Here is a 15,232-nt window from a genome sequence, read left to right on the forward strand (position 1 = left end):
GAAATCTAAAACAGTTTTTCAAAGAGTTTTTCATATTTCTGCTGGACAGTGGCTTTGTAGATCTCATTTATATGATTACTCATGCTGACACACCGGCCTTTAGTGCTATGAGGTACTGACACCATATTAAGAACCCACCTCTCTCTTGACCATTTGCTCAAAATTCTATTGTAGAATCTGTAATAAAGAATCATTGTGGAGGTCTCAGGTTTATAGAGTAATGGCTCAGCAATATAAAGAAACCTTACCTATAGTGTTTCACCTCCTTGGCTGTTCTACACTAGAGTTCCTTATTTATCCTGAGTGAGAGTTCTCAGAACTCAGTAGAATTAATCAAGCTTCTTCCTTATGAAATCTAGTATGATCTATTTATTTCACTTAGAATATTTTCAACTAATATAAAATTTTAGAAATAATTGTGGGGAGTGACATGGTGATTAAGTGAAAGAACAAAGTATGTAAGGATGAAATTGTAATAATTGATATTTTATTTTTATTCCAGTTGATTGGTCGGCCAGCCATGACTCCATACTGGGCCTTAGGTTTTCAGCTGAGTCGCTATGGATACAAGAGTGATGCTGAAATTAGCGATTTATATTCTGCAATGGTCGCAGCGGAGATTCCTTACGTATGACCCTCTCCCTTTGCTTCTGGTTTTTATCTTAATTGTAAAATGAAAATAGGTTCATATAACTTAAGCTATGATTGTTTTAGTAAAAGAAAAGTAGCTGTGGAGATAGTCTTTTATAGAATGTTTTACAATTATATATATATATATTACATGCTACCTTTTAGCATGATAAGCCTTGATTTGTAAGATTCATGAATAAGAGTTATATATGTACCCTTCAGCAGGCATTGGGATGGATGCAGGATTCTAGCATTCATTGTCTGCCATTGGATATATTGCAGTAGCTATGGATTATTCAGGCTATGACAATAGAAACTCCGAAATGGGCATTTTGGAGAAGTGAGAGTATGAAGGAAGCAGTTACAGATCAAATTTTGCTTCCTTTGAAACATATATGCATATCTTATAATTGAATTCCCCAATTAAATCCTGAGAAAGTAGTTAGGGGCTATCAACAAGCAAACAAATGCATGTGAGATACTTTTCTTCTTGTATAATTATCAGTTTTCAAGCACTCTTTCTTGATTTTATATATCTGCTAAGACTTTGGAGGGAAACTAAGGATTATAAAATGAGAATAGGTGATATTTTTCACTAACGATAATTTGATACATAGATACAAACTGTGCTTTTCTCTTTTTATATACATTTTATGATATACTTGTTAAACAGAGATGAGAAAAATGCAAGAAAATTACAAGATGAACAAAATTCATACATTTCACTTATCCTCACCATCAATGCTATTAATTCATCAGCTCATTCTTGTCTTAGTTTTGGCTTATCTACAAGTCTATGCTTCTCCAAATGAGTTTTATCTAGAGTCATAAGGCAAGGCAGGTGACTATCACTTCAGTCTAAAATGAAATAGCTTGCTTTTTGTTCCATCTGAATATTAACTACTTTACCCCGGTGTTAGTGAGTTTCAAGTGCAGAAACCTCTTATGAGGCTGTGTACAGGCAGCTATAAAATAAGACACTTCTAGAATGAGTAAATTTAGTGAAATTTGCTGTGTACACACAAACACACACACACACACAGACAAACAAACAAATAATCAGATCCTGCAGTCTGTTATTTAGCCAATGTTTACTATCTATTTTTGAACATTTCAATCAGCACTTTGATGGGCTCACCAGGTTTGAGATTAGAGGGTTTGGGAGGAGAGGAATTGAGGAAGGGAAAGGAAAGGGTACGGTAGTTGGAGAAGCAGATGATGAATGTAGACAAGTGATATGTGAGCAGGAATCAGAGAACAGTTTCAGCATGTGGAATTGAAAAGTATATGCAAAGGAATATATTAGAAGTTGGAATTGACAAGGAACCCAGGCTGGCTCAGGAAGCAGGGGTGGAGCCTGCAGAGCACCTACTGCACCTGCAGAATATCTACTGTAGGACCCTGAGCATCTTGCCTGTTGTTTTTTGTAGGATGTCCAGCATGTAGACATTGATTACATGGACCGGAAGCTGGACTTCACCCTCAGCCCCAGCTTCCAAAACCTTGGTGTCCTGATTAATCAAATGAAGACAAAGGGCATGAGATTCCTTCTCACTCTGGTGAGTATTATGACAGATTTTTGGTTCCTGTGTTAATGGTTCCAAAATAATTCCACTGGGAGAAAGTAGGTGACAGGTACAAGAAACTTGTACATTTTGGAAATTTCCTGTAACCACTTAAATATATATCTTTAAAAATCTCAAGCAAATAAATAAAGAAGGAAACAAACGTCAAAGTTACTTAAAAGAGGTACAATATTTTTTATTTTGTTTTTAGTATATATCTTTGTATCTCTGGAATGCCACTTATTGATATTTTGCTCTTGCTAAAATAAGAACTGTGGAAAGAAACACTGAATACAGAAAACAGAGTTCTGCACTGCTTCTGGCTGTGCCTTGGAGATCCCACTGTGTCTGTCTCATCTCTTCCCAGGGAAGAAGGGATGCTAACAACTGTCTTGGGCTTGTCCCTGTACAGTTTGGCAAGTTTATTAGTCTCCTTTTTGTTCAGTTCATATTTGGGTGGTTATTTGGGGACATTTTATGGGTGTAGCTTTTGATGTTACTAGGAGACAGGATCTCACAGTGAAACTCAGGATCCTCTAGTTCTTAAGGTCTTTCCATCTACTCTTCTTCAATGTTCTCTGACTCTTGGCTATGGGAGTGCTTTGTAGATGTATTCCCTGGGGAGGTTTGGAGGGAGGAATGGGAAGGAAGAAATGTTGTAATTAAAATAAAAATCTCAAAAGCACTTGATCACCCCCAAAATATCCATATAGGTATCATCCTTAGAAGTTATGAATCTCAGGACTTTACTGGTTTCATTGACCTCACAAACAGATCTAGAAAGAAAGAATGCTGTTATCAGAAAATGCATCTTTTAGCTTCCAAAATTAGAGTAGGGCTTTTGTTCAGTTGTTAGTTGATATATTTGTTGAATGTTGGTGTTTGAAGTTCATTGTTGTAGAGTTGTAGGGAGAGGACGGATTACTAAGTAAAAGAGCATTCTTATCTTAAGAAATCACTTATTCTAGCGGACTAAGACATTCAAGAAATAAGTATTAAATATAATTTCAGACAGTGATATTTTGCTTGACAGTTATAAGCCAGCATAATATAGAGACGAGCTGGGTCAGTATGAGATGCAGTAGGTGGGCATAGCTACTTTAGTTGTAAGTTGGATCATAGAATAGATTTTTTTTGCTTCCCTAAGGGGAAATTGCTATTACACAGTGGTAATGTAGTACATAGTCCCTCCTCTTGATGGTAATATTAATCTTACTAGTCTAGCTTACCTTTGGAAGCTGTTTTCCAAATATAGTCATGCAAAATTTATGACTAACCATGAGTATTTTCTTTTTTATCGGTTATTTTATTTATTTACATTTCAAATGTTATCTCCCTTCCCAGTTTCCCCTCTGCAAAATCCCAATCACATACCCCCTGTCCCCTGCTTCTATGAGGGTGCTCCCCCACACCTACCAACTCCTACTTTACCACCCTAGAATTCCCCTATGCTGGGGCATTGAGCCTTCACAGGACAAAGGGCCTCCACTCCCATTGATGCCAGATAAGGCAATCCTCTGCTACATATGTAGCTCGAGCCATGGATCCTTTCATGTGTCCACTTTGGTTGGTGGTTTAGTACCTGGGAACTCTGAGGGTTCCAGTAGGTTGATATTGTTTTAATTTTTTTTTCTCCTGCCTGTCTTCCTTTTTGAATGAATCTATGAGTGATTGGGAAAAAAATCTCTCCTGTTATGTTCTTAGTTTCAGAAAATCTCCTTCCCATTTCATAAGCTACAGCTCTGGGTAGATACTTTCTATAGGAGAGGATGTTTTATTTATTGACTAGATTTTTTACTCTTTTTGAAAGAGATTGTTAAGAATTATGCATTTTTCTTTGGGTACCTGTAACAATGTACTTCACTGATTGTGGTAATGTACTCAGTAAAGACATCTACTTTTAAAAGAAAAATATTTAATATTACTACTTGGCCACTAATTCTTTCTGCACTATGAACTGTCAGTTTTGGTGTGGAAGTTTCTTGGAGATGTTTCATTCATATTTTTGTCTTAAAACTCTTACTACAGGATCCAGTCATTTCTGGCAATGAGACACACTATCGCACATTCATTCGAGGACAGGAAAAAAATGTGTTCATCAAATGGCCTGATTCCAATGACATTGTCTGGGGCAAGGTAAGACTTGATAAAGATAGCTATATTCTCTTCCTCACTATAAGTTTCTATAAATTCTGTAAATATATGCTGGATAATAAATACATTATAAAAACAAGAGGAAATCTTTTCTGATGCTACTTAGCATAGCAAGCATTAGACCCAAAATTACAGGTGAAATTTTCTAAAACATGGAATGATGTCATTGCTTAAAAATAATCTGATATTCCCACCATTCATATTTAACATGAATGTTTTAAAAACCATATTAATAATCCATCAGGGCTCTGAGTTCTGTGTCTCTACCACATAAATTTAAAATAATCATTCACTTTTGACCAATAATAATTAAAAAAAACCCTAACTCTATCTTGTAGTTTTGGATTTTTTTCCTATGGCTTTAATCCTCATCCCATATGTATGATATCAATGATAATTTATGCGGATTCCTGGAACCCAGTTGATAGTAGCTCTTAGATTCAAACTCCTCTCCTAAATCAATCACACTCTAGTCTATCACTCTAGCATGTGCTCTCATTTTGAATGCTGCCTTCCCACCTTACACATTGGAACTTGAGATTTGAGACATGAGCTGTTATATTTGGCCTCTTTTAAAGCTCTTGGTAGCTGGTTTAAGTGTGTTATAGGAAGTGCCATTGCCCCCAAATATTGTATACAAATTATGTAGAAATTTTGTGAACTCTAAGGAAGCAAGCAGTATTTCCTGTTGAAATCTCAGAATATATAAATCCTGGAAGAGAGATAGGCATTAAGTGCTCAGTAAGTACACTCTGGTGATTTATCCATGTATATAGTTAACATAGTGCTAATTACAAATAAGATTGATTAATACTATAGACTGTTGGTGCTACATATACTTCAACAAGTATTGATTCAGCTTGAAAATATTGAGAACACATCTAAAGGATTGGAAAGCTTGTATGGAGGAATATGCAGTGAGGTAGGAGGGGCCCAGCCTTGGTCAGGAAGCAAGGCAGAACATTAACCAGTCATTTCTTCAGCATCATATTTCACATTTACTTGTAAAGAAGGGTTTTTATAGGTAAAAATGGAATAAGACCAGAGCAAAGTAATCATTTAAAATATTATTGTGCAGAAGATACACTTAAAATGATGTTATTTACTTCCGTTCACAGTTTAAAAGATGAAAATGTATGGAATAATTCAGAACACCCTGGTGAATTCTGCACATTCCGATTTTACAGCTTAACTTATGACAAAGATTGAGGCATGTGTAGAGTTGCTTGCCTGTAGAGCTTTGTGTGCAAAACACCTCATGGTCTATGTGCAGTGATTTAAAGGTTTTGATTTTCTTATTTGTCTAGGTGTGGGCAGAGTTGCCCAACGTAAATGTGGATGGATCCCTTGACCATGAGACTCAACTTAAGGTGACATTGAACAGACATTTTCTTTTTTAAACATCATCCTAGACGTCTGAATGTTTATGTTTTCTCTTAGTAGATGAGTAGCTTCCCCTTTTTGGTTAGGTAGCTTTAATTTGAGTCTGCTTGCCTGGTGGTCAATTTTCACAGGAGGAAGCACTCGAATGAAAAACCTGACAGCCAACCAAAATGGAAGGATATAGAAAGAAAATTATCATGAAATACCATGAATTGTTATGTGTTCAATAGTTTGTGATTCAAATATAATGTTGCTAGAAAAATAATGACCTGAAGTCTAGGATATATTCTCAAGTATTAAACTGTCACAAGTAGATGTTTTGATGAATTCCTTGAAGACCAAAAGCTATCAGGCTGGAAGGAGGATAGTCCTTGGTTCCATGCCTTCTGTACCATCTGTACAGTAAGTGTGTAACTACACACTTAGTTACAATGCAGTTCATTTTTCCTGGGATTACAGTCAGGTTCTCCTTAGTTTGGCCAATCTACAAGAATCCCAGGCATCTTTACAATTCAATTGCTTAGATACTACTAGTTTTCTATTGTCCATAGTTGATGTTGAATCCTAAGACAAGTCCTATGCTTTAAATGTGTTTTTAGAGGGCTTTCCCCCCTTCCTCCATCTTTGTGTCCATTGTAAACTCTGCAGCAATGGAAGAAGAAAAGCTGTTAGTTCAGAGACTGGATAGGCCTAAATGCTTGCCCATTTCCTCTTTTGTCATCAGTACTCTCTCTCCAAGATAGGGGGCGATCTTTCCCATGAAAGCATGTCTTGCTCTTCCAGCTATACAGGGCCCATGTTGCTTTTCCTGACTTCCTGCGTAACAGCACAGCCACATGGTGGAAGGAGGAGATAAGAGAGCTCTATTCAAATCTTCAGGAGCCACAGAAAAGTTTGAAGTTTGATGGGCTGCGGATTGTAAGTGCACCTTTAATTCTCTGAACACATAAGCAGTTAGAACTCAGGGAGGTAGGTACTTTATAAACTCGCAGAATAGGCAGCTAGGAGTGGATAACTGAAAGGAAGGTAGTTTAGTTTCTAGGACCAGGAAGAGCAGAGATTATTGTGGTCCTGTCCAAGGACATGTCTAGTAGAGGAGTTCACTGAGGAGGTGTGTCAGCTGCTCAAGATGCTAATATTTGGGTGATAGGGAGGAACATCCTGGCATCTCTTATTTCCAATTGGTCAGTCTCTTGACTTTGCTTCCCAGATGGCACATCCACTCCAAAGCCTGAAAGTGTGTCCTGCAAGACAGGGCAGACCTGGAAATGGGCAAGGCATCAATTTGGAGATTGATGGGATGTCTCTGGGAGATGTCTGTGAGGGCTCCTTCGTTTACATATTTCTAGGGGTGGAATTCATTCATTCCTGTCATGCTTTCTCACCTCACAACAAGACCCCTGAAACCCTAAGCAAATTCTAAACCAGCTCTGAAGAGCTGCTAGATGTTAGGTCAGAGTAGAAGAAGCACAGAGTTCACACAGTGACAAACTTGAGTCCTGTGGTTGTTTTGTGGCCTCACTGAACATTGACCTTTCAGGACAGACAAGCATACTGTAAACTTATAGAAGAACACAAATTAATCCAAACAGATAAGTCAGAAAGTAAAGAAATGTTAGCAGCTTTGAAGAAGAGATTCAGAAAATTATGAGATGTTTACTCTAACACAGTGGTTACTGTGACCCTTTAATACAGTTGCTCATGTTGTGGTGACCCAAACCATAAAATTATTTTCATAGCTACTTCATAACTATAATGTTGCTACTGCTATGAATTATAATGGAAATATTCCTGTTTTCCAATGGTCTTAGGTGACCCCTGGGAAAGGGTTGTTCAAACCCCAGGTTGTAAACTTCTGTTTGAGAAAAAAAGAAAACTGTTGTTGGGTAACCCAAAACAATGCATAGTTAGTCCCAAATGCTTGCTGTTGCCTATATTCTTATTTAAAACTTTCTTTTTAAAGATAGACCGATTGTATTTTTATCCTACTGACACACAATGAACATCCCTCAGGGCCTCCACTCCTTCAATTGAGCTTTACATTCCCCAGTGGAAGGTTTCACTTCAAGCATTGCTTCTGAGTTATTACAACTACTCAGAGGATTTTCAAGCCTATGTCAGTAGTGGATTCATAGCAAGGCTGGGGATGTAAGAAAAGGTAGAGGAAAATTATAATAGCTACTGGCTACAGATACAAAGTAAATAGTCTATGAATAGAAAAATAAAAACAGGCTTGATGGATAGGGAGATAGATTAAGATATTTCATTAAGTTCAGGGTCCAGTGTTATCTCAATGTTTTTGCTATGACATAACCTTCCTAGGATGAAAAAGGTAAACTGGAAAGTTTATTATTTAACTCCACTAAGCTGATGTAGGATTTTTAATTCCAGTTTAATCCATGACAAGGTTAAAGACTAGAATTACACAACCTAGTCATTTCTTTGAGGTTAGTGTTCTATTTAGAAATGACATGTTGCCCCTCATATGACAGAATTTTTCTTTGTCTGCTTACTTCAGGATATGAATGAACCTTCAAACTTTGTGGATGGAGCTGTCGGGGGCTGCCGCAATGACACTCTCAATAAACCACCCTACATGCCAGGTATGATTTATTTCCCATTCAAGATTCTCTTTCCTTTTGTATAAAGCCAAAAGTTTTTGGATGGGAAAGGGGAGGAGCAAACATACTTTCACCATGACATAAAATCCACAAATAGAATAACTTTGAATATATGCAAATTAGTAAGTTAGTAATTAGATACAGAAATAATGACATGATGTATTATACAAGAAACTAAACAGTCTACTTGATTGTATGGATGGCTATAAATTTATTGCCCACGTTTTAAATACACTCTTCTATATGCATGCAAACCCACTTGTCCCAATATACAGGGTTTTCTGATTAGAGTTTAGTTCCTACGCTCTCTACCCATGTTCACACACTTTAAGAAAGATTTTCCTTAGAGCTCACTGTACCAGAATATGGAGTAAGAGGCTTTGGTCCAAGACATCTCAGTATATTGAGTCCTCTCACCCCAAAGAAGCTCAAGGAATGAAGTTCTTAAAAGATTCTATCTGCAACTGGAATCCAGGCTTCTTAATGTCTATTATTATTGGTCATGTCTCCATACATCCATCCCTCCATCTATCCATCCATCCATTAATCCATCCACCCATCTACTCCTTCCTCTCTTAATTTTATATTTAATTTTATATTTATCAGGTAAATGCTGCCAAGCCAGAAAGATTTAGAAACATCAGTACAGAATTGATTTGAACAAGATCTATTTATTCAGAAACATCAGTACAGAATTGATTTGAACAAGATCTATTTATTCCCTTGAGGACATTACCATCTAGTGGAAGAAAAAGTGTTAACATCAAAGGCATTTGTCACAGAGTTACTAAGCTGGCATATTAAGTTTTAGTTAAAGTAAGAGGATACTTTATCCAGTCTACATGTTTTCTTTAGCCTTAATTATGAAATCACAGGATGTTGCTTCTCTCTCTCTCTCTCTCTCTCTCTCTCTATATATATATATATATATATATATATATATATATATATATATATATATAAAACAAACAAGCAATTAGACCTGATATGATTAGAACATATAAATCAATATGTGTGGGAAGTGTGGGAAATAACTCATTATTTCCCCCTCAGATTTGGAAGCCAGGAACGTGGGCCTGAACAGCAAGACACTATGCATGGAGAGTGAGCAAATCCTTCCAGATGGCTCCCGGGTGCCGCACTATAATGTGCACAGCCTGTATGGATGGTCCCAGACCAGACCCACCTACGAGTGAGTTTGCTTTTGTTACTGTTGGCAAAGATAAAGGCTGGCACAGGGAAGTAGAATATATTTTTACTGTAAGCATAGTTTAAAAATTTGTTTGTGAGATTCCTAGATATTTCAGGTCACATAAGGGAAAACAATAAGGTTATATTTGGAGGTTGTATGTGTTTAGGTCTTAAGCATGGCCCATTGCAATATTATATTATTATTTAAAATGCCTCTGTGTAAAAGGAATATTGTCTCCATAGAGGCCACTGCAATTGCAAATTTTGTTCATTAGTCTGGAAGTCTTTACTTTTATCCAAGTCCTTTCCCTTCCGCTGTCCTTCTAAGTTCTTCCCATCCTGCCTCATTATTCATTTAATCATAGGATGGATCCTATTTTACTTTAATAAGACATGCTTTCTCTTATTTTTTTATTGAACATATTTATGATATCTTGTTTAATCTCCTTCCCTACCAAGTTCCCTTCCCTTCCCTTCCCTTCCCTTCCCTTCCCTTCCCTTCNCCTTCCCTTCCCTTCCCTTCCCTTCCCTTCCCTTCCCATCTCCTCATACACCACCACCACCCTCCTCTCCCTTCTTTGGAGACTTAGTTACCTAAAGGCTAATAGTATCAATCAGTGTTCAGTCAATAACTGGTCAGAGAGTTTCTCAATTAATTTCATACTAAGCAAAGGTGATGAAAAAGGGGCAACATAGTGAAAGATCTTGTAACAGAAGAGACCAAACTCTAATATGAACACTATGAACACTGAAACTAAGGTCTGGGGAGTGGAGGTGAGGGGTGTGTGTGTGTGTGTGTGTGTGTGTGTGTGTGTGTGTGTAGGACACCTGTGTTTGCCAATTGGCCTTACTTTAAGGAAAAAGTACTTTCTCTGGTCTTTGTAGCCTCCTTTAAGTCTGCCTCGCATTCCCTTGAGACCTTGAGGGATGGGGCCCACTACCTTCCCTAATGATTGCACTTCAAAGAGATATTATTCATGCCTTGGAGAAGACATTCACAGATTCTAAATCCCACACCTTCAGCTTTTTTAAAATAAAGATTTACATTTCAGAGGAGCAGAGAAAGAATTCCTAATGTCAGGTTGTTTTTGTTGTTGTTGTTGTTTTTGTTTGTTTGGTTGGTTGGTTTTGCTTTAAAAAAGAACACTCTAAGAAAAATCAGTACAAAGGCCTAGAGTGTGGGAGATGCCTGCCTTAAGTCTGCTTCAGCTACATTGAATGCCTGGTCTCTAAGTTCTTTACCTTTACCAAGGTGAAGAGAATGCAAATTTAGGAGGCTAAATGACAACCTTCATTTCTGGTTTCTGTCTGCGCTCTAACAAAGCTTCCGGGTTTTTGTTCATGGCAATTCTTTCTTTTTTCAGATATTACTATGGTTCTAATCCTCTAGGAATTACTTATAAAATCTGAGCCAAATGTTTTGCCCCAAGTGAAATCACAGACTTAGCACCCATGATGTTATCAGTAGAGAGCCGATGTTTTGGAAACTAATTCTCTATAGATGGGAATTTTTTTTTCTCAGTCCTGATCTGTGGTCTGAGTCAAAATATGTTCACAAGGAGCCCTCAGAATAGATGCTGTCTGGAGAACTGAAGTTAGAATAGACTATTTAATGGTTTAGGGGAAAATATTTTTAACAAAACTAAAAGGGAGTTCAGATGTGTTAGTTTACTGTGAATTTGTTCAAGGACCAAAGCTTTATTTGAAGTTTTAATTACTGTGTCTAAGAGATCCATAAATAAAAATGCCTTCAAACTGTGAGCCCATAGCCCAAGGACATCTACTCCCTGAGATGCTGGAGGCTGTTGTTCATGTAAGATATAAGCCACCTGTTCTCATGTCCCCAAAAATGTTTGGTTGACACTGAAGGTGATTGATCTCATTTTGGCAGGAGGTAGGTAGGGAGGAATGTTAGGATATATGCTTACCACCATTGGATAAAGGCTGGAAGTACATAGCCTTGTAGGTTTGCCTTATAAGCATCTGGCCAACGTAGCTGGTGGCCATTTTGGAGGGAATCCAAAGTGGACCTGGCCAAAGTCTATCATCCTGGCCAGTATTTAGTTAAAGCTTGCTCCAAATTCTACTCAAATTTTTGATAGTGGTCTTATTCTTGCCCAGTAAGATTAACAGCTGCTAGTATTGGATTTCTGAGGGGGTTGCTGGGGAATGGACTGAGGTAGGAGTAGGTTTAAGGGAGAAGGTTAAAAGCCTCAATGTCTGGACATTATTTAGTAGTTTCTCTTGGGAAGATGATTTTTATTAATTTTATTATTGATGGCTTCTTAGTTCCGAAATGGTTTCTTTCAGCGGTTCTACCTATATAGCTTATTTGGATAAAAAGCTCACAGATGTCCTCTTTTAGCTTTTGACTATTGTTTAAGGCAGACTTTTCTATAAACATTCTTTTATCAAAAGAAGAGAAAAAGTCATTAAAAACTTCTTTTGTATAGGAAACTACCTTGATCTCTAAATGCAACAATGATTGATGGCATAATCCCACCTCCTAGAGTCATAATCTGGATTGTTTAGGTTTATGTTTTACAGGATAGAAAGATATTTATCCACTCCTTCACTCATTTTCATTCAGTGTCTCTGTGTCTTCTGCCCTTTGTTCCTATTTCTTGAACTTAGAAGATTTATAATGCTTACCAGGAGCTATCCACAAGCTAGGAGATGCACACTAAGTGTTATCATGGTTCAAGAATAGCAACATTCTTGTTAATTTTTCTACCTTCTTGTTTATTTTTCAGCTGCTCTCTCATGATGTCACTCCATTTAAATGGCCTAGTTTCCTCTTGTCAGATATATGTTTGGGGTCACAAAGAAAGACCACACTACCCCTTCAACTGAAGAGTTTGTACTTGGCAAAATTTACTCTTGATCCAGGGGTATGCTCAGGAGAGCAAGCACTCTGGGGTAGTGTATAAACTTACCACATGACTGCTCCATAGTACAGTTAAGAGAACGAATGTTTTTATTTGTTTGTGGATACAAAAGAGATCGACCAGAGGCATCTGGAAGAGTTCAAAGCAGTAAAGAGAAAAGCAGGCTGGATATGGCCAGGGCTAGAGAGGTGGGGAAGAATGGTAGAGGTAACAGGACATAACATGAGAGATGAGAAGGCGAGAGAGTAGTGAGAAAAGCTGGACTATAAGGAGGATGAGTAGTGGCATGGGAGTAAGAGACAGGCATGGGGGTTTGAAATATATAACACATGTGTGAGTGGGGACTAAGGGAGTCTGGGGGCTAGCATGGACCTTGATATGCTGATAGGTACCACAGGTGTTTTTTTTTTTTCTAACAATTTTTATTAGATATTTTCTTCATTTACATTTTAAGTGCTATCCTGAAAGTCCCCTATAACCACCCCTGCCCTGCTCCCCAACCCACCCACTCCCACTTCTTGGCCCTGGTGTTCCCCTGTACTGGGGCATATAAAGTTTGCAAGACCAAGGGGCCTCTCTTCCCAATGATGGCCAATTAGGCCATCTTCTACTACATATGCAGCTAAAGGTACAAGCTCTGGGGGTACTGGTTAGTTCATATTGTTATTCTACCTATAGGGTTGCAGACCCCTTCGGCTCCTTGGGTACTTTTTCTAGCTACTCCATTGGGTGGTCCTGTGTTCCATCCAATAGATGACTGTGAGCATCCACTTTTGAATTTGCCAGGCACTGGCATAGCCTCACAAGAGACAGCTATATCAGGGTCATGTCAGCAAACTCTTGCTGGCATATGCAATAGTGTCTGGGTTTGGTTGCTGATTATGGGATGGATCCCCAGGTGGGACAGTCTCTGGATGGTCCATCCTTCTGACTCAGCTCCAAACTTTGTCTCTATAACTCCTTCCATGGCTATTTTGTTCCCTATTCTAAGGAGGAATGAAGTATCCACACTTTGGTCTTCATTCTTCTTGATTTTCTTGTGTTTTGCAAATTGTATCTTGGGTATTCTAAGTCTCTGGGCTAATATCCACTTATCAGTGAATGCATATCATGTGAGTTCTTTTGTGATTGGCTTACCTTACTCAGGATGATATCCTCCAGGTCCATCCATTTGCCTTAGGCAATGAATTTCATAAACTCATTGTTTTTAATAGCTGAGTAGTACTCTATTTTGTAAATGTACCACATTTTCTGTATCCATTCCTCAGTCTTTCATGATTGGCCAATTAAAAAAAAAATAGCCTAAAGGAAATGAAGGAAAGAGGAAAGAGTTGGTCTACCCTGTCATTAATTTTTAAGACTGCAGTGGGTGCTTTTTGTAAACAAATGTTTCACTAGGTCAGGTGGGGGATTGAACTTTTGCATAAAGGTTTTACAAGGTCAGGAAGTTGAATTCCTTAATGTAAACTCCACATATAGTGTTCTATAGAAAGGCATTTCATGTTTCTTGCACTCTGACAAAACAGAAACTGGTTCTTCAAGAAAACAACCACCTCTTCCAATGAAATAAGAAATCAGGTGTTTTATGTCCTCCAGTCTAATCTTATCTCAGACTAGGTGAGGAAGAATAAGAGGTAATCTATTAAGGAGCCCCTCCTCTGGAAGAGCCAAACAACCAGAAAGAAAAGTGATCAACTTAATCAATCCAGGAAAACTTCATAGAAGTGACAGTTGAGGGGTTTTAGAAGGGCAGGATTTTCTCTTGTCAGAGAGGGGACTTGAAGAGCTCGGACTGCAGCACAGAGAAAACGTGAATGGAGTCTTTGCTTTAGTTTCTTCCTGAAACTTCTTGCCAACTACCCCTCTCTCCTCAGGGAAATCTTATCTGACATACATCCCATCCCATCACTCTCCTCCCTAGGGGAACCTCAATCTACAAATGATCTTTCAGGAAGCTTGCTCCTCTATGAATTGCTTTTGTTTTCTTGCTGTTCGTTGGTTGTATTGGTACAGAATTTGGACCTTGGTTTTAGATTGGTGGGACACAGTCTTAATGCCACTTCCTAGTTAGCTGATACCACAGCATCTCCTGGGTTACCATTGCCATTAAGTGACAAAATGAATTCAGAAATGCTTGGAGTGCTGCCAGCACTTAGCAGGATGTCTTCTTTTTTTTTTTTTTTTTTACCATTTCATGAGTACTTAAACTTCTCTTGCTGACTCAGACCCAACTTACCCCCTCAAACTGTCAAACACACACACACTCTCTCTCTCTCTCTCTCTCTCTCTCACATCATCCTTTAATAGCTTAAAAGAACTATACTTTTAAACTTCCATTGCTTCCCATACACTTTAATGTTCCCAGCTTTATTAGTCATTCATGCTTACTATCCTGACTTTACCTGGAATGACCTCTTATGAAAATACAGTGAACCTAGCTTAAATCTACCCCTTTCATGAAAATGTTTTAGACTGGCCCATCTTTTCTATCCACTCCATTCTCTTACCTGGTTTCCTTATAAAATGACACATGGCTTGGTCATTCTCTCCTTCATACCCTCTGCTAAAGGCAAGAATCATGCTTTACTTGTTTTGTTTTGTTTGTTTGTTTGTTTGTTTGTTTTGTAGACCAGGCTGGCCTTGAACTCAGAAATCTGCCTGCCTCTGCCTCCCGAGTGCTGGGATTAAAGGTGTGAGCCACCATGCCCGGCTGCTTTACTTGTTTTTAAAAAATTAAATTAATTAACATGTGAATGACTCTGTGTGTGTGTGTGTGTGTGTGTGTGTGTGTGTGTGTGTG

General features: G+C 38.1%; 1 protein-coding gene across 1 annotated transcript in view; it reads left to right on the plus strand.

Annotated features, from left to right (window-relative positions):
• The window catches only part of Mgam2 (maltase-glucoamylase 2 (putative)), a 78,174-nt gene that overhangs the window by 46,242 nt on the left and 16,700 nt on the right, over positions 1 to 15,232 (plus strand). Inside the window, 7 exon segments of the mRNA XM_021165279.1 lie at positions 503 to 628; positions 2,061 to 2,189; positions 4,224 to 4,331; positions 5,657 to 5,719; positions 6,516 to 6,650; positions 8,251 to 8,335; positions 9,407 to 9,545. Of these exon segments, the coding sequence (XP_021020938.1) occupies positions 503 to 628; positions 2,061 to 2,189; positions 4,224 to 4,331; positions 5,657 to 5,719; positions 6,516 to 6,650; positions 8,251 to 8,335; positions 9,407 to 9,545 (785 nt within the window).

This window comes from Mus caroli, chromosome 6 (assembly GCF_900094665.2).
Source record: "Mus caroli chromosome 6, CAROLI_EIJ_v1.1, whole genome shotgun sequence".
Taxonomy (NCBI): domain Eukaryota; kingdom Metazoa; phylum Chordata; class Mammalia; order Rodentia; family Muridae; genus Mus; species Mus caroli.